The sequence below is a fragment of the Falco biarmicus genome, chromosome 4, assembly GCF_023638135.1.
Source record: "Falco biarmicus isolate bFalBia1 chromosome 4, bFalBia1.pri, whole genome shotgun sequence".
In the NCBI taxonomy this organism is placed as follows: Eukaryota; Metazoa; Chordata; class Aves; order Falconiformes; family Falconidae; genus Falco; species Falco biarmicus.
Genome location: NC_079291.1, coordinates 79,263,912 through 79,287,157, shown reverse-complemented (window position 1 = coordinate 79,287,157; position 23,246 = coordinate 79,263,912). Strand labels below are relative to the sequence as shown.

The 23,246-nt window shown below is 42.9% G+C and overlaps 2 protein-coding genes across 8 annotated transcripts; one reads left to right on the top strand and one right to left on the bottom strand.

Annotated features, from left to right (window-relative positions):
• Window positions 1-1,107: 1,107 nt before the first annotated feature.
• Window positions 1,108-16,893, bottom strand: REXO5 (RNA exonuclease 5). 4 transcript variants are annotated; one of them, XM_056337241.1, is made up of 20 exons: window positions 16,788-16,893; window positions 16,415-16,528; window positions 14,732-14,853; window positions 13,726-13,852; window positions 12,772-12,856; window positions 11,122-11,271; window positions 10,881-10,969; window positions 9,945-10,060; window positions 8,998-9,136; window positions 8,332-8,426; window positions 7,616-7,718; window positions 6,875-7,011; window positions 6,467-6,569; window positions 6,013-6,123; window positions 5,754-5,891; window positions 5,162-5,254; window positions 4,497-4,716; window positions 3,783-3,976; window positions 3,069-3,178; window positions 1,108-1,325 (listed from the first exon to the last, which is right to left on the bottom strand). In XM_056337241.1, exons 2-20 carry the CDS (start codon window positions 16,523-16,525, stop codon window positions 1,256-1,258), a joined length of 2,313 nt encoding a protein of 770 aa, XP_056193216.1. In that variant the 5' UTR covers window positions 16,526-16,528; window positions 16,788-16,893; the 3' UTR covers window positions 1,108-1,255. The 4 variants fall into 4 exon arrangements, with proteins under 4 accessions (XP_056193216.1, XP_056193215.1, XP_056193217.1 ...); XM_056337240.1 differs by lacking the exon at window positions 16,788-16,893 and adding an exon at window positions 16,655-16,775 and having other exon boundaries at window positions 16,415-16,616; XM_056337242.1 differs by lacking the exons at window positions 13,726-13,852; window positions 14,732-14,853; window positions 16,415-16,528; window positions 16,788-16,893 and adding an exon at window positions 12,136-12,319.
• ERI2 (ERI1 exoribonuclease family member 2) lies at window positions 16,884-22,603 on the top strand. Of its 4 annotated transcripts, none has more exons than XM_056337246.1 (8): window positions 16,884-17,015; window positions 17,173-17,312; window positions 17,587-17,699; window positions 17,852-18,008; window positions 18,513-18,613; window positions 19,709-19,790; window positions 20,462-20,550; window positions 20,760-22,603. In XM_056337246.1, the coding sequence occupies exons 1-8, from the start codon at window positions 16,993-16,995 to the stop codon at window positions 22,104-22,106; spliced, it is 2,052 nt and encodes a 683-aa protein (XP_056193221.1). In that variant the 5' UTR covers window positions 16,884-16,992; the 3' UTR covers window positions 22,107-22,603. The 4 variants fall into 4 exon arrangements, with proteins under 4 accessions (XP_056193221.1, XP_056193222.1, XP_056193220.1 ...); XM_056337247.1 differs by having other exon boundaries at window positions 17,572-17,699; window positions 17,897-18,008; XM_056337245.1 differs by having other exon boundaries at window positions 17,572-17,699.
• Window positions 22,604-23,246: the final 643 nt, after the last annotated feature.

Genomic DNA, 23,246 nt, shown 5'->3' with positions numbered 1-23,246 from the left:
CGTTCACCTTGCTTAGTAACATTTCATTTCAGGACTTTTGGAGGCTTTAGATTTGGGTGTGACCACCACAGACGGGAGCAGCTACTGCCCGCTTCCTGGGGCTGCCCGTGGGCTACTGCTGCGTTTGCCCTTCTCTCCCCCGCCTTCATGTTTCCCTGCTCCTCCACACAGCAGCTCCCAACTTCTGCTCTGTAAGCTGCTCTTTCCTCGAGCCCAGCACAGTGAACTTGGCAGTGGAAAGTAAGAGGCTGTAAATATTCTATCAATCAGCTGTATTTAGTAACTTCTGAAGTAACTATTTCAACTTCATCTCAGCCTATTCTAATTCAGATCAAGAAAATCCCTGTCTCATGTTAGAACCATGTAACAAACGTTTCCTTTTAATTTTGCTTTTTTTTTTTGGTTTTTTTCCTGAGTGCCAAAAGCTCTCCTAGGTGTCCTGCTTGGAAATTCTGTATGTTAACAAGAAGTGCTCAAGCAGCCTTTATTTTAGGTGCCGATGGCTGCAAAGCACAGGTCTGTGAAGCTGTCAGGTTGCAAATGGGCTCGTCCCGCTGCTGGTAGCGCACGGGCTTACTGCAACTGCTCCCAGCTCGTGTGACATTCACACAGGTGTGTGCTTTCCTTAAAATGACCCCTGCCCCTCCCACAGCCACCCTGTAATATTTTTTTTTTTTTTTTTTTTTTTTTTTTTGCATTTGAGGCATGTGGGGGGTGGTCAGGGAGGGAGGAGAGGGTGGGGATTGTCCAAGAAGCATGAATCACCAATTGTGCCTGACCATGGACTAAGTACAGCACTTTCCCAGAAAGGGGGCAGAGACTCTGCTGCAGGAGCTGGCACAGCACACTTCCAGAAATCCACACAATTCCTGAGAACAGCTGTTAGCTGCGGAGCAGCTGCTGCAGGTAGGACACTAACCTGGCTTGCTGCCTTACGGCCTGCAATGGTTCAGTGAAGGCAACGCGGCCGGTACTTGCCGAGTTACCATCCTACAGGCTTTTACGCAACACTCCCGGGGCTTGTCTCCAGCTCCTCCCGCTCACCCACTGCCAAGGAAAACTGCCATGACAAGAAGGGTTAAATGGAAAAGGTTTTGTGCTTTAAGATGTTTTGAATAGCTTTTATTTTTAGACTTTGTAAAAGATATGGAGCGAAAGCCTATTGTTCTTATGGTAAGATAGCTTTACAAAGACATCAATATTTAAAGTAATTAAAAATATCATAACAAAAGACTTTGCTTAAAAACTTGGCAGTTTAACAAGGACTCCTCCCTCCGTCATCTTTTATTCCCATCAGACCAAGGCCAGACTGTGATCCACGTGTGCTGCAACACAAACAAGAGGTGAGTTATTTCTGCTCACACCAGCCTTGATGCATAGAAGCTTGCTGGTCGAGTGGTGAGAAGCCTGCAACCCTCAGGGTCAGCAGCTTGAAAACTTTATTTTATCCTTTTTTTTTTCCCCACCCAACATTTATTCGGTGTTCTTTTTACTCAAGAGGCCTCCTCTGGACTGTCAGCCCTCTGGGAAGCGGTAATACAGGAATATCCTTTGCAAGAAACCTCTTCCAAGGCTGGAATGGAGCTCCCTTCCAACCCACTCAGCAGCCTGAGGGGGACACGAGCCAGGCTCTGTGGGCACCTGTAGGCTCCTTGTGGATCCAAACTCCTGAATCCACCTGTTCTGCCCTCAGTTCTGCCCTCCCCCGTGGCCGATGCACACCGAGGCAGTATGAGATACTGCGCTTGTGCAAGCACCATTGCCACACAGCCACATGCAATCAGCACAGCTAATAAGGTAGGAATTAATACTGTCTCATTTTGTATGCTATTCTTTGGGGTGCATGTGTGGGAAACAGCTTAATGATCTTTATTTAAGAAGACATATTATTTAAAAACCCCTAATTTTTTAAAAAAGTTATTAGAAACAGAACAATTAGAGCAAATGACAGCGAGAGCAGCCCTTGGCATGCAACCTGCCTGAAACAGCTTGTCACTGGCATTAAGCCTAAACATACTCTAGGCTTGGGATGCATCTCCCTTCTAGGGACACTGGTGCAGAGGATAATACAGCACCACCATCCTTCTCAGGAAGCTTTGCAAGCAAGAGAGGGGAACCTGGCCTGGCTGCCTAACCAGGCAGAAGAGATGCTGCTGAGCAATTCTGTCTCCCTGCTTCTATTTCAGGGCATGGCTTCTGTCCCCACAAGGAATGGTATCCCTTCTGTTGAAGGGTAACTGAAGAAAAGCAAGGGTAAACGTGACCTTTATTTGACTGAACAGTGACGCAGTAAGAGAACAGAAGGCTGCTGAAATAAGTATGTACTCAGCATCTAGCGCCTTGCCTGGGAAAGATTTAACCTCTGGTTAATAACTGAGCAGTGAATGACGGGCAGTTCAGGCCCCACAGCCTGAAATGCAGGAAGCCCACCGCATCTAGAAGCATCTCTAATACTAGTGCTGAAGCCCAGCTCGGCTCTAGACTTGCCACTTGCTATGAAAGCTGAAGGCCTCAGTGGAAGTGTTCTTGTTTTTGCAGTTCTGTCCCTCACACGAGGGAACGAACCACCTCCTTCATCAGCTATGGCTGAAGTGTGTACATCAGGGTACCACAAGACAACAAGGGGCAGATGGTGCCTTGGCTGCAGTAGTTGGGTGATTTTAAAAAAATAAACATACAAAATTACCCCAAAAAAGTGGCTGCTGTGGAAATTCTGGTCTATTGTCTCATGGGCACATAAAATGTACCTCTTCAACACTAGCGATGAAACATCCAGCAGGAGAAGGTGGGTGAACTGAGACAACCAGTATAATTCAGTGTACCTCAGCCTTGCTACTCTGGACCATCAGCTACATAAGTGGTTTCAGCACTTGCGCTTGTTCTGGATCAGACATGGCTTACGGGCAGAATTTACTGTTGAGGTTTTACTGGCTGAACATGAAAGTCAAACTGAGTAAGTCTCTCAGGCTTTCACTTCCTTGTGCAGGGCTTTAATTTTTAATAGAATAAGATAAAAATATTTGGCTATGTATTTTCCTTGTCTCTTTGCAAAATAGGTGGCAAGTTACCTGTTCACTCCAGGAAAGAGAACAATGCAGAGGGTGTTATTCTGCAGACTTCTATAAAGCTTTTTGATACGGTGGTCTAACTTCTTCACCTTTTTCCTTAGATCCAGCTCCTGCATAACAGAATATAAGCATTAAAATCCCCCAATTCAGCTGCAGACCTGTAGCAATCACACTTCAAAGTGCGTGTGGCGAGACTGACCCTTGGGCAGTGTCAGAGGTCAAACAGGTGAGGAGAGCAGTGATTCTGTTAGGGGCTGGCATTTGGCAGGGCAGCGGCTCAGCAGCAGGGAGAACCACACGCCCTACTCACATGGCACTGCAGCTTCCTCCGCTAAAATGAGAGCTGCCAACAGAGCTGCTCTTTCCTGTATAGCGGCACAGCTAGTCCTCTCTCCCTCCAACTCCCATACCAGTTGCTACAACTGTACGTTGCTCTGTCTGCTCTCAGGTGGTACAGGCTTCAGTTCCTGCGTAGCATCACTCACTGCCCTGAGCAGCCAGGCTGCTTTTATAGAGTACCCTGCAAACACTGCATTTATCTCATGTGATACTGCTCCTCCAAACGGCCCCGTGGGATCCTTGGCCACCTCTGCGCTCCAGCAGAAAGAGACCGTTCTGTTACATGCAGCTCTGCACCCAGGTCTGCTCAAAGTTAGCACTCCTGGTTCCCAGGGCAGTACCTCCTCACTACCGTCAGCACAGCCCTACACTCACAGAGTCAGACAGTTGCTCTGTTGTCTCATGTACGATGTTTCTTCCTGGCTTCCCAGGGCTGTGATTCATTTGCCAAATCCATCTCCAGAGGTGACCTGAAGCAAGAGCGTTTCTACTTCTTAGTCTGCTACCCTTTGCCATCCATCCATTTATAACTTCAAGGGCCTCCACAGCACTCTCTGGTTTCTGGAATTCTGAAACGCAAAGAGAAGGGGAAGGTGCTTTGGCAGTGATGTTGCTGCCCTGTTCCTTGGCACATGTAGGTCAGGACTAAGGGCATGGAGCAGGACCGAGGTGAGAAACGCGAATCACTGCAGCAAGCAGATCCTCATTTTGCTACAGGTAAACATCAGACTATAGAAATGTCTGTTAACTGGAACAGCACTCATCCAGTTGTTCTCCTCACCTTTTTTTCTGGGCAATTACTTGCCTGTGTGAAGCTGCACAGTAGCTTCAAGTACCGGAGCAAATTAATTATCCTACAACTTTTCAAAGTAAAGATAATTTTTTTAAAGCAGGTTTTTTTTCCCTTTCTAATATTTACCTGTAAACTGCTCCTCCAAACAAAGCATGCTTTCACTGGAGTATTTTAAATACCATCACTTTAAGCATACACACATTTCAGTAGCTCTTGCTGTGTCTCTGCAAAGTCCCAAGGGCTGCTGAATGCGCTTATTTGAAGGAAATAAGCAGGCTGTATGTGAAGCTACTTACTGAGGAAACAGCAGTTCCTGTGCTTTCCACTCTGGAGATCCTTTGGCAGGAACAGTGTTTCCAGGTCTTTCAACTGGCTGAATTCTTCTTGCAAGTCTGTCTCCGTTAATGACTTCTTTAGGCCCGCCACATAAATCACGCCTTCATTTTCTACATCCAGTTCCAGTTCCTTTATCAAAACATCACAGTCCAGCATTGCTGCAGTGACAGGTCTCTGGACCTGGGGTGGATTCAGCGGGAACAGCACGTCAGCCCAAGCAGCTCTGTGCTCTGAGCTTCTATTTTGAAATATTTTCTCCCATTACCAGAAGTTGACAAGCTATTTTCCCTCCCTTGAAAAATATGTAACTAATGAAGGCTAACTTAATTATTCATGAAAAAGGAAGAGAGATCAGGTTTGTAATGCAGAAACACTAGAAAATTAACTATGCCATACTTTGTATATGGCATTTTAATACCCTGTTAACTTGGCTCTTCCTTTTAAAGCTGCAGTTGGAGGTCAGAATGCTTTCTCACCCCCTTCTGCCAGGAAAAAGAGGGCTATAACCATTTCCTTTCTGCCAGACACTGCCCAGATGCTATGCTGTGAGCAGGTGTTAAACGAGACATACTGGATACTGTTCCTGTGCTCAACATGAATTTGTTTTGCTATTTACATTGTTTACCTTAATGCAGGATCCTGCTACCTCCGCTCCATTTAGGCTTTCCACAGCAAGCTGGGCAGCTTCCAGCACTTCGTACTGGATACAGACATAGGGCTTGAAAAAGAACGATAAGATACTTCAGGCTTATCAATAAGACACGTTAGCCCTCCCTTTTTAAAAGTCAGGTTTCAATAACGTTATGTTTTCTTTTAAAAACAGAATATAAAAAGGTTTGGGCGTAATATATGTAACACTCCATATACTGTAGCTGTTAAAAACAACCTTCAATTAGCTTTTCAATTAATAACATTTTTTCTTTTACATTAAAGGCCTTAGCATATCAGTTCTCTTGAGAGACAAAAAGCATCTCAGCTTCTCCAGCACAAAGTCCTCTAGCTTGAACAGCACAGTGAAGCTACACGAGCTGTGTTTATTCTTGTCATTGTGTGGACCAGCTTTTAGATACCCTGAATTGTTGCAGCTGATGACTAAACCACCAGAAAAAAACCCCAAACAGACCAGTTATTTCAGTGGTTCTAATCCCTGTCTTTCCAAGAGATTACTCAGACCTTCCATGCCTGTCAGCAAGTTTCATGCTTTGAGGGCTCCTCACCTGGTATGTTTCAGTTAGCACTGTAAGAGACTGGATTGGTCCACACCTCCCAAATTCTTTTTTCACAGACTTCAGGCAAATGCCTTCTTCAAAAGGACCTGCGTAAATTGTCAGCATGTCAGTCAGCTTGCCTCTCACCTGTAGGGACACAGATGAGAGAAGGAACTTCACAAAGCAAAGGAACTAACTACTTGGTGCCACCAGATAAATGTCTCTTTCCAAGCTCAGCAATAAAGACTATTCTCACAAAAAAAATTACCTCTTCACAAAGGCCAGCAAGAAGGTGAGATGCAGTGTACTCTGGACCCAAATTGAACTGAATGATACTGAATGCAGACAGGGGAACATCTTCTAAGGCTCTCTGAAGAATCTGGAGGGACAAGAGTACACAAGGCTCAAAGAGGTGCAAGACAATTGTACCGCAAAGGATCAGAAACAAAACTAGTTGAACTTAATTCCCAACTTTAATTTTCATTATTGTCCAAGGAAGCCCTCAGGCAAAAATTCTTCCTTAGTGAGTCATGAAAGGATGTAGAGGATCAAAGCTTATTTCCGAAATGTTAAAATGGATTTAGCCAACCTGGTATTAACAGTATTGCTAACAGTACTGTCAGTCAGCCCTTTAAAATAGGACTCCTCTTCCCACCCCCAGAACGAGAACTTTGAACTACTCTGGTGCTTGCTTAGACCAACCCACTCTTAAGTCCAGTCACCTGTTTGTTTGAAGTGCTCGGGTTACTCTGACACAGGCCAGAAGCGTCCAGTCTGCCCAAAAGGAGGGGTTTTTGGCCAGTGACCTGCAGGCAGTCTAAAAAACTACCAGAGAGAAGAAAGCTGTGAGTCACAGTACTTACCAACATGGTGAATTAAAAGCTTTCAAGAAGTACTTGTCAGAGAAAAATGATACACTTCATTAAAGAAATCTGAAATGTATTCAGCATCAAAAGAAGCCTAGAAAATGCTTTGTGAAATTTAAGATACAACTTCTGAACGTTTTTCAGTGTTATGCTCAATTATTTGCGCCTCTCTGAAGATCCTGATGGCTTCTGAAAAACGAGACACTTGTTTGATTTTACTGAGGATTTAACTTCAGGAAAAACATTATTTGAGAACCTCATTACCATGGTTTGGATGAATGTGGAGGCTCATTCAACTGTTTCTGGACCCTACATCCTTGTTGCTGTAATGCAGCTTTGTTCTGCAGAACCTCAGCCAGTTTTTCAGTTGTCAGAAGCATCTCCAAGTTTAGTTCTGCTACCTTGGGGAAGGAAGAAGATTAGTAGCTGGCTTTCATCTCAGCTAATTGTAGCTAACCAAGAAGCATGTGCTTTCTCTGAGTCATGCAGGCAGACTCCGCAGTAGTGAAGAAACACAGGCATTAATTTCTTGCCTTATTATTTTCTGTTGTCATTTTCAAGCATGCGGCACTCACAGCATCAACCAGCAATCATCTCTGAAAAAGTTCTCTCAGAAAGCAATGACACAAGCAAGAGGCTCATAAACCCATCTGAATCACCACCACAACATACAAGGTCTGTCACTTCTTTCATGTGGAAAAATGACAGGCACTCTTGTAGGCTGGAAGTGTCTCGATCCTTCTTTACACAATGCCCCTGTTCACGATCAGTGCAGCAATGCGGATTCATGTCAGTGTTTGGGTGCTGGAACACTGGCAATGCTCAGGTCATTAAGATACCTGGATATGTGCTGAAAGTAACAAGCTGTCAAAATTGAGGCCTCTAGCACAGCTCCATTTTCTCTTTCAAATCAACAAAACTATGGGCAGGAATGGTTTGCTTCATAAGCACAACAACTTGTACATTCTGCAATTAAGGACAGAAGTCTTAATTAGACATAGTTACCTTTGCTGGTCCTTGCTCAATGAAGAACTGAGCCAATTCCAAAGCAGCTCTGGCATCTTCTACCGGATCATGCCCAAGCATCTGTTCACACTGGATCTCCTTCCTAGGGCATCAAAATGACACATATAGGCAGGTTATCTGTTTTTCCACACTGACAAACATCCCGTCTTTTCCTTTCTGGGCAAAATAGCTTTCCCCTCTCCAAAAAGGATTTCAGTTCTGTGCAGCAGCATTATTGTGAAATATTCCTAAAAGTTACTGCAAGAAATGTTTTTGCAATGTTGAGCAAAACACAAAACATATGTTTACTGGGTTTCACAGAAGCAGTGCTAATACTTGGTACTCTGATGCATGACTGTTAATTTTACTTCTTCCATGACCAATGACCCAACTCACAGTCTGCACACAGACAGCAAGACATTCAATACACTGGTACCGCTACACACCTGCAGAAAAGCTAGTTTTGCTAAGAGTCAAATCTGCTTGAGTCACAGCATCCCTGCTAGCCCAAAGAGAAGCCAATTTATTATGCTGCCTGATGTTTCAAGCAGGCAGTTAATTCTTCTTTATCATGTCTATTTGCACAGCCTGCTCCTTTATTTTGAATTTTAATGAAAAAAAATTGTAATTCTGATGCTACTAGTAGAAAAGCAAGACCCTATGACCTACCACGACAGTTTCTAGTATTTCCCATGATAATACAGTAATAATCTTACCCTAAAACAGCTTTGGCTAGAAATTTTAGTTTAAATCGTCGACCTTCATTCCTGGCAAAAAGCAATGAAGTATCAATAACACTGGGGTGGATCATCTGGAGGAGAGAAAACATCACCAGCTTAATTTAAGAAGAGCAGTCATTTAGAACTGGGCAGTAACTCCACTGCCTTGTCATTTCAGTTGCCAGTTTCTCACTGATAGATAACTGGTCCACAAAAAGCAAGCAGAGGGGAATAATGAAGCAAGCCCAACTCTCCTTTCTAACACTCTCTAGGGAAAATCTAGATTGGGTTAGAAAGTTCAATTATGATTCAAGCATTTTAGGTTGGTTAAATTAAATATAGGAAGGACGTGAGTTCTTCCTGTGACAGAGCTATTAGAAGCATAGAAACATATTAGCTGAAGCAGAGAGGTAAAGCTTCTGCTGCAACTGTACGTATGTCTGGGCAGACTTCTCCCTTCCTTTTAGGTTCTGAACAGCCCCTTGCAAGTTTTATAGATGTAAGGAGAGTCTTTCTCTTTTAAATCCTTGCAGACATAAGGGTATTCATAATAAAAAGCAATTAACAAGTGTTCACTAATAAAAAAGGAGGAATGGTTTAGCGTTTTCAGGTCTGAAATGAGTATCACAGGGTTGGGAAAAATACTCTTAAAAGCATACTTACTTCCAAAGCCTGAAGATCAGCATTTAGAGAATGACCCACCAATACTGCATCATTGGGAAGCAATTTTTTTAGTCTGGTTTGGATGTCTGACAGCGTTGTTTTCACTGGAAGAAGCATTTTCTTTGTGATTCCTGAGAATCTTCAAAACAAATGAGGTGAAAGCAGCACATTAGCAACAGCGCCTACTGCAGAGTATTACAAGCAGGGCATGTAAAATACAAACAGTCTGACTCATGACAGAACGCTATTTACTGCTTTCTGTTCCAACATAAGAGAATATACTGCAGGTATATTGAACTGCTATGGTGCTACCACATCTGTTTCAAAAGTTTCTCTCTCTCATGTATAACTTATTCTTAGGTGATGCAGTGAGCATCAAAGAGCACAGGTAAGGAAATACTGCAAGACTAATGGTGGAAGATGCTTCCACGCAACCTGAGGAAATTGGCACATCACCTCCTGGATAAAGCTGGGCACAGTTTTGGAGAAGACAAGGCTTGAGTTTTGCCTGCTTTTGTTATAATCCTGAGCCCAGCCCTAGAGATGTGTACAAACTAATGAGCTGCTCTATTAATTTCTTACAGATGAGCAAACTTAGCTACAGAGCAGAGAGACGCAGACTTTGCTCCTGTACTCTTACCTTCCATCTTATTTTATAGCCAGCAGTGAAGAGTAACTTGTACTGTGTATCATTGATTTGTAACATCTTTTCCTAGACCACTGCAGAACAGTAATGCTTTTGCCTAGTAGCCACACGGGCATTATGCAGCAGAAAGCGTATACATAATGTTGATTATTCTAATCACATAGCAAGAACTTTATTCTTAACACTGAATGAAATGCAGTAGGCATCTGTGCAAACCAAAGCCTTCTGAAAGGTCCTGTGTAACAGGCTTCGTTTGGAAGGGCTGCATGAAGACAAAGAGATAAACTTAGGTGCAAGTCACCTGGTGCGGTAGTTCAGTACTGTGCTTTCAGGTTTGACTAGCTCATTCAAGAGGCATTGACCCTGTGCATCCACCAAAGAGACACGAGTGACTTCATTCCCCTTTGCAGTCAGGCACTGTCAGGAAGAAGCAGAGGCAGCTGCCGAATCAGTGTGATGCTGCACTCACCTTAGCCAACATCTGCTTTGGCTGCAGCCAGCATCACTACTAAGGAGTTACTCAACTTAGATCGACCACTCATAGCTAGTTGTTTTATACTGTAGCACGTTTAATTGTAATTGTTAAATGCCCACCATCAGCACAGCAAACATAGAGGCAAGCACAGCACAAAGAAAACCATTATCAAGAAGTGCTGATTTCACAGAATCAGTCTGTGCTCCGCACTGCACAGCTGTCACTGACAGCACCTTCACCAGAGAACATGTACAACCTAAAAGCAGAGCCCAGGTTGTATCACTAGTTACTCAATGCTGATGCCAAAGAGGCATCTCTGCAAGGTCAAAACTGCACTCAAGGAGGAATCCTTGCCACAGCATGTTGCCAAAACTGTGATGGCCAACAGACAGATGGGTGATAGGGAAATACCTTCCCTTTCCCAAGCCTTGGGGAGGGCTGGGAGGAGGAATTCCACAGCAGTCTCGGAGGTTACTGCAGCATTGCTGATGGGCCTGCACATCCAGCTGCTGCTCTGACAGCCAATGCAGAACAGAGCGCTCTGCTGCACTGCTCAAGATAGTATTTCTGTCTTGTTGTCAGAATCACCTCCTGAGTCCCTCCCATGCCTGCATTAGCACTGGTACCATCAATGAAGGCACTGGCAGCAGATACTAATATATCAGAAGTGGTTTACCAAATACACTTGATCGCTTTGGAATAGCTGGTAGAAGTTTGGTTGCTTGACTGTATTTTGTAAGGCCACACAGATTTATTTTTTACCATTTCACAATCCAGACCAAAGAGGGGGCTGCTGTCCGTCCTCTGCTGATCACACTCTGTATATATATAGTCCTTACATCCAGGGGAGCCTAGAATGAAAAGATAGCCATGAATAAGAAACAGATTGCTCTCTTCTAAAACTCATCATATATCTTATATGACCAAACATATCACTAACTGTCAAAATTAACAAAAAAACCAACAAAACAAAACAACCAAACAAAAGCCCTCAAAAACTGACCTTTTATGGGATAGTCATTTTTTTCCTGCTCTTCTAAAGTTAGAGTATAGCTAGTAAGGCCCCGTTTTTTTTCTCCGTATTTCTGAATTATGGGATCACATTGCAAGTGTGAGCTTTCAGGAATACAGTCACTGCTGGTGGAAGTCAAACCTGTAAAATACAGAAGCATCTGTCAAGTTCATGTAACACTCCCTACGTGCAGTCAGTTTTCTGCAATATTATGCACACTGAGAGGCTACACCATTTCAAAGGAAAACACTGCCTGGAACAACAAACTGGAGATATAGATAGACAGGCAGACAGACAGACAGCCTATCTGTCTCCAGTTTATTTTTAGATAAATATAATCTTTTGTGATTTTTTCTTTACCTTGACTTGCTGCTCAGTATAACAAAGAAAACCAAGAAATGAGTAACTACTTAGCTTGAATCTAATTTATATCTCTGTATCTTTTATTAGAATCTTTTTAGAATAAAATAATCACAAATCTCTCCCCCTCGTTTCTATATATAATATCCAGTTTCTATCTCATTTATTGTGTGTGTATATATATAAACACACAATATAGATTATATATACAAAATTATATATAAACAATACTATATATAATGTATACACTATATATTTATTTATTTATTTAAAAAATATACTTGATATTCAGGATACTTGAATCTTTCCCCCAGTGCAGCTACTGACACTGCTGGCTGATTCAGAAGCAAGTCACATCACAAGTCTCTGCCTCATGCTCTTTTCAGAAATAGAGAGAACAAACTTGCCTCGTAAACATGACAACATAATCATCTGTTACTTCATGTAACCTGTAAAACAAGTTCTCTTTTTCTTCTGCCTTCTCTGTGAAATTCCTTCCCGTAAGTATTAGCAGGAAAAAATAATACTCTTAAGTGTGACTGGCAAAGAAACAAGCACTGAGGTGACAGCAGAATCCACAGCTGTAAAAAGTTAAATTATCCTGTAGGTGATTCTCTGCAGATGGCACTTAAAAGAAAAATATACCTGACATCTCAGATCTGTGACTGTGCAGTAGGTTTACAGTCAGGATGCTAGAGGACTTTGTCAATACATTGAAAGTAACAGCTGTTCGTTCTCCCATTTAGGACTTGAATTCAAGATTCGTTGTTACACTTTTAACAATTTCAGTGAAGTTCGCATTGTAGACTCTTGCAGGTTTTCTACAAGCCTGTTGGATTATAATCATCTCTATAAAGAGTGTAAAAATAGGAAATCAATCGTCAACACACCCGTTCTTTACCTTGACTTGCTGCTCAGTATAACAAAGAAAACTAAGAAATGAGTTAACTACTTAGCTTGAATCTAATTTGTATCTCTGAATCTTTTATTAGATACTTCTTAGAATAAAATAATCACAAAACGGGTAACGAAGCATCAGAATTTTGGATTAAACATGTTAAAAACTTGCTCTCTACTTTTTGCATTTCCTTGAGACAATAAGCCCAGCAGAGTTACTGAATGACTTAGGGTAACCAGTCTCATGGTTTAAGCCACTGTTTTCCTTTGTAAACAAGTTTCCCATAGCAGCATGCTGGGACTGCACAGGATGCGAAGTCACGACTTGCTGTTGAAAGTGAATCACTGTGGTTGAAAGAGACAATGCAAAACCAAACAAGATACCTTGTGCAGTGTTTTGAGGTTTCAGGTTTGCTCCTTCTCCATACAGGCTGGCTAGGAAATTAGTGGAAGGTATTAATGTGAATCTCTGAAAAAAAAGAGATGTGTTAGAGCCTTTGAAACAGAAGCAGAAATAGCAAGCAAATGAGATTTTTCTTGATCCCCAAACCAGCCAAATTTAGAGGAGGCTGGGTGGAAATACGTTTAGTGTTTTCCCCATGTTAAAAAAAAAAAAACCACAAACCAAACCTTGCCTGATACAATCAAGAAGGCAAACCTCAAGACTTTCTTTGATAGAAACTAAGGCAAGTTCCAGACTTCGCAGTTAAGCTGTGATTTGCGTTTGCTGCAGTTCAGGGACAATTATTTCTCAAGCAGTCTGAGTAAAAGTGCTTCCTTCCTTCTTCTCTCAAAGACGTTGCTTGTAACTCAGAAAATTAAAATATTTTTTTTACTGATCTTTTTGGGAAATGGGAGAAACTTGACATAAAGTAATAGTAAAATATGCAAAATAAAATGCAAATAGTAGAAGTGAGATTTTTCAACCAGTGGGAATAGCATAACTCTACTGAGAGTCTCCCAATCAGAGTGAATTCCAAAATTAACTGAGATATTTTTAATCTCACTGGCATCCTGAAGATGCAGGAAGCGTAACAGTCAGAGGACTGAAACATCAATACACATTTCACCTAGAGGACTGAAACATCAATACACGTTTCACCTGGGAAGGCTTCAAAGACATAAGGCTTGAAGACCTGCTTCTAATATCAAAGCCTTGGCCTTTGTTCTGAGCTGACAACAGCTACAAATAGATCCTCTTAATAGCTCGCTTTGAGAGTCAAAGATGGCCACTTCCTATTGGAAAATGCAGTAATTACACTGCAGCAATTAATCCTTGGGACATTGTTTCAGGACTGGAACAAGTTTAGAAGATGGCAATACAGTTTGAGGACTTACATGCTGGAACACTTTTCTGAGGTGTCTGAACTGCAAATAGAATTTGTAGAAATGGAGTTGGCTCATTTCATGTAGAACAATAACTACAACACCAGCCAGGTGGCTTTGGTGATAAATACGGCACCAGCTGCAGTTTAAAAAAAAAAAATAAAAGCAAAACAATTATCAAGCACTCTTAAAAACAAACTTGGAACCAGCCCAGCTTTAAATGAATGGCAAAGTGCCAAATTACTTCAATCAGAATAGGCTTTATAGCTTATCTCAAACAGCCACATATTCCTGGAAGCAACAGAATATGGGAGACAGAAAGAATGAGTTTTAGCAAAATCCTGCTGCTGTACCATTTCAAGATACTTACACCTCATTTATATGCATTGGAATGTAATACACGTGAGTAACTTCAGCTGTTATGATGCAGTCTAGTTAGTGAATTAATGCATCAAAAAAAGTTTCACAAAATAATTTTCTATTCACTACTAAAAACCTCAAGTGGGATAATTTTTGCCTTGAGTTTCATTTCAAGATTCATTACATTTCACCATACTTCTGCCATCCAAGGTTATATACCCTCCTCAGCCTTTCCCTTCCATTGCTAAAAAGTTCCCCTGAGAAAGGGAAAAGGGATTAAAATGTTTTTCCCAAAACACTCTAGAACACTCTGTTTCAATTATATCTGACACAAAAAGTGTTAACATTTTTTGTGCTGTGTTAATATTTTTAACACGGTATTTTGTTTCTCAGTGTGCGAAGCTTCTTTGCTTCCACAAAACTGTTTAGCTTTTGGTAACTGCATAAAACAAAACTATGAAATGGTAGAATTTTTGTCAGAAGAGGAATTCTGGTCTCTGGCCAAGTCTAACAACAACTGTATCCATGTAATCAGGCTGTCATTATGGTAACCGCATTGCTATTCCAAAACCAGCATGGCCTATATGCCTTTCAGTATGGTTTTTCACAACACGTGAGAACAGGAGACAGGGTTGATTCCTGAACGTGAATATTATACCTCGGTTGTGTTGCATTGTGGCATTTTCCCAAAGCTGCATACTTTAACAACTCATACAGCTGGTCACGGTTGATTTCGCAGTCGTCACCAAATAAAGCTGCTGACAAGCGAGATGACTTTTTCTGCAAAACAGGAAACACTAGTAAAGAAAGGTTTAACGCAATCACAAAAGTTCATGGAAAAAAATTAAGTGAATTGTACAGTAAAAGGAAACTATATGGATACAATCAACTACATTTTAAATAACTTTTCCACTCATGATGGGCAAAAGTTTCCATTCAGGCTATACTTTAATATTAAATTTACTATCAATATTTTAGTAACCTTGGTACTCTAACCTCAAAGATTTATTAAATAAAAGTAATGCAAGTAGATGTATGCAGTAAGGACACTTAAAAATTATGCAATTTTCAAACACAATGTTGTGCTCTCTCAACCCATTCATCCATTTGCTGCAGTAGAGCTTTGGGTATTTATGCAAGTGTTATATGTAGCCACTTCACGTCAGGTTTTGCTGAAACCCATTTACTGTATTTACATTATTTGATCTGTTCTGGCAGGTGGGTTTGCTGACCCCTGCAGGGAAAAAAAAAGATGGTGCCATAAACTCCAAGAAAACTGCAGAAAGAAAGCATCAAATGGATGAGATGGAGCAGACTGTACCACATAGTTCAACACAATGGTTCTTTAACCCTAAATGCACAAATTCTCCTAAAAGCCAACCAGCAAGTAAATGCATGATTTTGGAGACCTCCACTGACCATATGGCCTGTTCCAATGGTGTGCATTTGACCTGTAAAAATTTTAAAAATACTTTTTTTTTTTTATCTGATGAAAAAACATCACAGCATACAGGGGAAAAGAAAAAACAGCATAAACAACTATCAGAAGCTGTGTTTTCCCCACCCACCATGCTAACAAGCCTTGTGCTCATTAATTTGAAAGCCTGCCCACGTGGGACTGAGCTGGTGCACTTTTGAAGCCATTTGTCCTTGGGTAAGAGAGCGAAACAGAGGTGACAACGCTGAGATTCAAGTGGTTAAGAATCATCTGATAATAATAACACAGGGTGGTGTAATTGCCACTCCCTCATCTCTGGTGCTATGTTAGACAAGCAAGAAACGACACTGCTGTTTTCAATACAGCCTAATTAGAGCTTTGCAAAAAATCCCAACCAGCAGGAGTTTCATGTCACAAAGCACAGGCTGCCTGCCAAACCCAGGAATTGCAGTTTGATCAGGTACCAACCAGACCGATCTCACAGGTCAGACACGCTCACTCCTGGCCCGTGTAACGGGGTGAGCGAGGTGTTACCATGAGGCTCTGAGCTGGGGCTGCTTTGCATCCTTCAGGTGTACTAAGCAGCCACAATGCTCCTTTGAAGACCTATTTGTTTAGGAAAAAACGGTACTGGACAGTGTGTTTACATTTTAACAAAATTCCTTGGACGCAAGGGCCTAACACTCCAAACGAGCGCACCTCCGTACTGCTTGGAGCAGAAGCCCGGCCGTTATCCGCGGGTGCCGCCTCCGGCCAACCCTCCCGCCAGGCCGCCAGAACAGGCGTGTGCCGTGCCCAGCACCCCGGCGCCGCAACGGCACCGGGACGCGGCGCGAAGAGCAAGGCCGTGGGGCCGGACCCGCCGCCCCCCTCACGGCGCCCGCCACGGGCGCTGCCGCTCACCTCAGTGCACCGCCCGCCGCCGTCCGCCTTCCTCCGCTTCCCGGCCGGCTGCAGCCCCCCCGCGCCGCCGCCGGGCCTCCTGTAGCCGTTCACGCAGACGGCCTTCGCCATGGCCTGCAGGACAGCACGGCAGGTCAGGGCGGCGCCGTGCCGCCACGGCCCCTCACAGCGGGGGCGCCGCGCCCCGGGCCGGGCCCAGCGCCTGCCCGCTGCCGGGGCGCCCCGGGCCGGGCCCAGCGCCTGCCCGCTGCCGGGGCTCCCCGGGCAGCATCGGTAGGGGGAAGCGCCCGCAGCCCTGACGCCGCGGGACCGATCCCCGGGCGCACCCTCCTCCCCCGGTCCCCCGAGGAGGGCCTTCGGCCGCGGACCCCACCTCAGCCACGCCGGGCTCTCCCGCCGCAAGGGATACGGCCGCCTCGGCACGCGGCTACCCGCGCCTGCCTGCGGGCCAGGCCAGAGCAGCCGATCCGCCGACTGCGCGGGCGGGGCGGGGCCGCTGCCGCCGGCGGGAGGTTTGACCTGGCCGCGGCGCCGCTCGGGGCTGGTGGCTGCCCGGCCGCGCGGGGCTGAGGGCGGAGATGGCCACCAAGCGCCTGGCCAGGTACGGGGGCGGGATCCCCAGTGGGGACCCCCGGCACCGGGGGTGGGCGGGGGTGTCCAGGCGGGCGAGGCCCTGAGGCGGCCGGGCCGCCCGGCGCAGCGGAGGGTCGGGGGGCGGCTGGTCCCGCTGAGGCGGTGCCGGTGGCTGCGCCCCGCAGGCGGCTGGGGCTGGCGCGGAGCAGCGGGCGGGCGCGGAGCGGCGGGCGGCCGGCGGCGGGGCAGCGCTTCGGGTACCTGATCGTCCTGGACTTCGAGGCCACCTGCTGGCGGGACGGGCGGCGGCGCGGGCCCGAGATCGGTGAGCGGGCGGCGGCCCCGGCCCGGCGGGGGGACGGGGTGGGGGTGGGGCAGCCCAGGCCCGACACGGGGGCGGCGGGGGGACGGGGGACGGCCGGGCGGCCCCTGGGCGGCAGCTTTGAACGTTGTCACTCTTTAAGTGACATTTCAACGTCGGTTTCAAGCAAACGGAGTCAATTCTGTCACCAGCTTCAACCTTTCTCCTTGGTGGTTTGGGTTTGTTGGGTTTTTTTGTTTTCCTTTTTTTGTTTTCGTCACAGTCGAATTCCCAGCAGTCCTGTTAAACACTTCGACGGGAGAGATTGAATCGGAATTCCACACGTATGTCCAGCCACAGGAGCATCCTATTCTCTCTGAATTTTGTACAGAACTAACGGGCATAACACAGGTATAATTGCTATTTAGCATTATTTTATGCCGGTATAATTGTCATTTACTCTTTTATTTAAAAAGGCTTTTTAAAGAGCCAAAACCAAATGAACTTCAAATGAATTTCAGTGTATATTAGCACATACATACTTCTTGTTCTCTTTCATGAAGGATCAAGTTGATGAAGGGGTCCCTCTAAACATTTGTCTATCACAGTTCATGAAATGGATTCAAAAGATGCAAAAGGAGAAGAAAATCATATTCACTACAGATATTCAAAGTAATGCTACTCCAGAAGCAAAAGCATGTACCTTTGTTACTTGGACAGGTAAACAAAATTTTCATTTTTTTCCGCAGAGTAATACACATAAAAAACTAACGTTAGGTGGCGCTAGTGAGATGGCGTCCTCACGTCTGGTGAGCCAAACCCCTGTCCTTCGATACTAAATACCTGCAATATTGGGGTAAGACTGAAAATACGAAATCTGTTGAAACCTGATCTGTTTGCTACATCTTTGTCTCTGGGGTCTGACAGTTACATTTTTCTGCTCTACATACAGTGAACTGTGTCACCATTCCTAATGTGTCTAAGTGATTTAATGAGGTCTCAGAGATCTTTACCCATCCAAAGTAATTTTTTACCAACAGGCATTCACTTACCCTGATGTCCCACTGCAGCAACCCTACTGCTTTTCAAGTACAAAGACTTAATCAGCCTGTGCTTCCTGCCCAGCAATACAGGACACTGCTAGTATGCTGATGTTACGTCCCTTTATGTAGATTTTAGGCCAGTTCTTTAGTGATGGATTATTTGTGGGTTTTCTCTGTGCAGATTGGGACCTGGGTGTGTGCTTGCAGTATGAGTGTAAAAGGAAGCAGCTACGAAAACCTGACATTTTAAATTCCTGGATTGATCTCAAAGCAACATACAGGGTGAGAAGACTGACAGACTGTGAAACATTTATACCTGTATTATCATCTCAAAGGCTAACTGCATCTGAGATTACAAGCCAACATTGTCTGTTCCAGTGACTAGAGTAACCCTTCTGTTTTCTTCCCATGCTGTTATCACTCAGTAACAAACCACATGCCCTAGACCTGTGTGAATTTTAATAGAAATCTTAATGCTATGAAAACTACCTGGTGTTCCTGTTAGATAAACAAATGATAATCCTAGGAGAATTTCTGAACTGCTCTTCCTTTCCTCACATCTTTTGCTCTGCTTGCTTCCTAACCTCCCTCATTTTGTGTGATCTTATTGCTGCCTTACATTGCTGTGTAGAAAGTAGTCATCATCATCATCTGTTTAGAGGTATGTAAAGGTTTAACATGTGAACTGCACTTGGACCACAAAGTATATTCTGAATAGGGTGAATAATACTGAAAAAATGAATGTGTATTGTCTTACATAGTGTACACTGCAACAGAGTTCTAACATGCAGGCTAGCACCTAACTTTCAAAGGGTGATCCAGGAGTGTACCTGTCCTGACACTTAGAGCTTAGGCTCTTAACCTAGGTAGCGGATTAGGTCTCTAAAGATATACAGCATGACTATTTCCCTTTCCTTGTGATCAAATGAGATACCACAAGTGAGTTGCATTACCGTATTTTTCTGACTTAAAAAGAATTTATACCTATGCCAAATATATTAATGTCCATGACTTTGCAGTATGCAACAGTTTAAACATCTCAAGATACTATTTATAGTTGTATTCTTCAATGCTGCTCTGTTAAGGCCTTCATCAACGTAAGCCATAAAGTGCAAATAAATGACTCCAGAGCTAAGACAGACTGGATTAGTTTAAGACTGAAAGAAGGGATTCATGGTTCTTTCCGTTCAAATTTATTACAGTAAGTCACTTACAGTTTGACGATTATTTATCTCAACTGTAAAATGAAGATACCTGACTCGTACAATTGCCTTGTGAGATTTATTATTCAGAAGGAGATACTTCTGAAATGGTTTCCACTTCACTGTGAAGAGGTTTTGAAAATGCTTTTTTAAGCACCTGCATTTTTTTCCTTAGGCCTTCTATAATAGGAAGCCTAAAGGGCTAAGTGGTGCTTTGCAGGATTTGGGCATAGCTTTTGCAGGACGGGAACATTCTGGTAAGTATGCTATGATGATCCTCATTTTTATATATATATATATGTATTTCAATAAAGCTAAATAGCTACTATTTAGCTTCGGTTAGTTAAACTAAAGCAGCTAGTAATAGCTAGTTATTACTCTAAACAGTAGCTATTGCTTCCAGGTCATGCAATATTCTGTGCAGCAAAAACATCAAAAGAAGAAAGGCTAGATGCTTCAAAGACCAGAGTTTGTAATTTCTAACCTCATGCTTTCTGAAATCTCTCCTAGTGTTATCAAGTGCATGTTCAACACGATCAATTTCTGAATTGCTAGGGTGCAGAAGAAAAGAGGTGGGGGATGGATAAGGAAACTTGGTTTTACCTGATAGCTCTGGACAGCATATTAGTGTAAGAGAATACCAGCACAATATGGTTATTTTTTTGGGACATGATTAATAACACAGAGAAAGGATTTTAAAAATTGTGGATAATATTCAGCTCTATGGATTGATCCTCAGATGTTTCAACACAGGGAATTCTTTGGAATTTTGTACTTCTGCTTCCCTCTTTTGAACTAGGTAACTGTCAGAGTTCTCTGAATCCCTGTCATTTATGTAAGGCTTACCTAGATCACATTTTTCCTCTAATAAGAACTATCCCCAATAGTAGTTTAAAAAGAAGACATTAATATAAACATACATTTGAAGGGTTGGATGATTCTCGGAATACTGCCCGTCTTGCTTGGAGGCTGATTTGTGATGGATGTGTGCTGAAGGTTACTAAATCTTTGGATAAGGTTAGTAACTACTTCGTGTCTTCCCTTCCACTTGCTTTGTAGCCTGGAATACAATGAAAGGTGAGCTATTCAAATAATAAAGACAGTATCTTGACTATGAATTGAACAGAACATCCCTAGGCTGTTACACTTACTAATTTTGTCCGTTGATTTCTAAAACTTCTGAGTATTCACTTTCCAAAATCTCCTTTTGTTTATGGACTCCTTAGGTACATCCAAAGAACAATTTAATTTCCAGAACATTGACTGTAAACTTCACTGACAAGACTCCACTGGGAAGTAACAGCAGACCTGAAACATCTAGAGCTGGAACTTGTAAAACAAATTCTCTGGCTGAGGAAAACCAGAATGGTGTTGCTGGAATTAAGATAAATTCTAATGTACAAACTGAGGAACAACAGACCACTTGCACAGATTCCTCTGCAGATGTCCACGCTGTACCTAGTGGCAGCTCAAGGACTGAGTTAAATGCTCAATCCCGAAGCTCTTCAACCGTATCTACTGGCAGATTTGCTGTTCTTGAGCGGGCACAGCAATCTCCCAATGTTGCTACTGCATCAGCAGGCATTTGGCAAGGACTGAGCAAAGGGCAGCCTCTGAGCACAGCCAGATATAGCCCTCCAGGACATGGATCAGGACTAGTGCTCTTCTCAACTACCATCTCCTCAGTTAATATCTCCAATGAGGATATCAGTACCAGTTCTGATTGCTTATCTCTGCTGACTGACTGGGAGGATGTCGCTTTAATACCAGAATCTCAGTATGAACAAAATTCGGACTGTGTTCAATTCAAAGATGACTCAAGTACAGATATTTTAACAGTGTTTGAAGAAAAAACAGCTTCAAAACAATCAGCTGCAATGAGTTCAGATAATCAAAGTTTGGAGAAAACTGTAGCACCCGTGGAACCTCTGAAATCGATTATTTACAAAAGTCCTGATACTACGATCTATAATGTAGGAATGGTACAAAAGCAGACTTCAGATTTTTCAGCTTTTAAGTTACCATCTGCAAAAGTAAATGCTATTCCAGCACAATCTGCATTAACTGGAAATTATTCTACTCCTTCGGAGGTTCCTAAAAGAAAGCCAACTAGTCCAAAAACATTCCCACCAGCAAAAAAACAGTCCTTTGCTATATATCAAGAGAAAACTGCATCTTTTGATCATTCCTTACCTTTAAGAAGTTCAAAGTTGCCCCAAGTGCCTCCTGTCGTTCCGAACTCTGCAGTCAATTCAAATCGGTCTGTAACAGCTGTGAAAAATGGAAAAGCAACTCCCCCTTTGTGTAACTGCGGTCGAAGAGCTAAAAAACTGTATGTGTCAAGTGCCGGTCCAAATCATGACAAAGCATTTTTTTGTTGTCCTGTTGGCAAGCATGAAGGTAGTAAGAAAGGCTGTGGATACTTCAAGTGGGAATATGCATTTCTGAAAGAGAAATCTAATGGTCTCGCCGTGAATGCAGGTGCTTTGACCTCTCTTGGAACTGTTGCTAGTAATTTAGGAACTTCTTCCAATAAAAAATATTTGTGTCTTAGACCCTCTATGAGAACTTGAAAATTGATAATATTTTGTCCCAATCTTAAACTCAGTAAGTTGACCAATCTTAATACAATCAGGACAGTCAAATGAGGTCAGATACATGTTCTGAGAATGGGACAAAAATGACACTTGGTTAACATGGATACAAATGGAAATTGCTCAAGCATGCAAAAGTATGTATGTCATAAAGTACGTTGTTAATGAAGTGTGAGTGAACAGATAAAACTACTAAGTGCTAAAATTAAAGTATGAGCAGCTGTTGCTACAAAACTTAAATTTCCGCTTTATCATGTTATTTTAAATTCTTTACTAGTCCAGTCCTTAAATAATATTTTAATGACACAGATTTTATTTAAACTTTTTTTCTAAATATACTTGTAACGATAACTAAATTGTAAAAATGTATGTAGAAGTTGGCACACTTCTCAAAAGTGATTCTTGAAGCAATAGTGTTCTCTTAAACTCTGGGGGTTTTTATCCTTTAAATAACAATAAAGATAAAATGCTGGTGACGCTTCATTAAATACTTTATTTAACACACATCACCTGTTGCACTCGAGTACATGAGTTTCCCATTTTATTTGTATCAGTCTGTCTGCTTTTATACTATTAGCTATTAGTATAGCACCTGAGACAGCCAGGTGGTGGGAATCAGGTAAGAATTCATTCAAACCTAAACTAAGAAGGATATAGTATAATGTTTTTTACCCACCATTACTGTGTAAATCTGCAGTATCTTACTTTTTAAAAATTCCTATTAAAAAATAACACAGGCTTCTAATCTTTTCTCCACTCCCTCTGGTGCAGGTCATTCTTCTAATACTCCCACCAAGTTTTTGGCAGCTGTTGAACAAACTCCATCTATTGGGAAAGGGAGGAAACCGCAATACCGAACAAACTGTGCGTGCAGGATCTAAGAGAATATAATGTTGGTGCCTTTTGTTAAAGATACTCAACCTTGCTGCCTCTTCACTCCTTAACTTTGAATTATTGGTGCAGGGAACTGAAATTCTCTTTCATCTGTTATTGACACCTCTTTTAGTAACACCACCAAAGTGCTCCACAAACCCCAAAACATTTTCTTGTATACTTCGCTTTTAGACCTAATAATGGATGTTTGTAGGTTTGTGTAGTCAAATCCAGAGCAGAGTATAT

What these genes read in the sequence shown, in the direction of transcription:
- REXO5 (XM_056337241.1), bottom strand. Translation starts at nt 16,525, where the DNA reads ATGGCGAAGGCCGTCTGCGTGAACGGCTACAGGAGGCCCGGCGGCGGC. An exon ending in CTGATCTTCAGGCTTTGGAA is followed by an intron (nt 8,427 to 8,997) that starts GTAAGTATGCTT and finishes TCTCTCCTCCAG; the next exon opens with ATGATCCACCCCAGTGTTAT. An exon ending in CAGGAACTGCTGTTTCCTCA is followed by an intron (nt 3,977 to 4,496) that starts GTAAGTAGCTTC and finishes TTTGCGTTTCAG; the next exon opens with AATTCCAGAAACCAGAGAGT.
- ERI2 (XM_056337245.1), top strand. Translation starts at nt 16,993, where the DNA reads ATGGCCACCAAGCGCCTGGCCAG. An exon ending in GCCACCAAGCGCCTGGCCAG is followed by an intron (nt 17,016 to 17,172) that starts GTACGGGGGCGG and finishes TGCGCCCCGCAG; the next exon opens with GCGGCTGGGGCTGGCGCGGA. An exon ending in TACCTTTGTTACTTGGACAG is followed by an intron (nt 18,009 to 18,512) that starts GTAAACAAAATT and finishes TTCTCTGTGCAG; the next exon opens with ATTGGGACCTGGGTGTGTGC.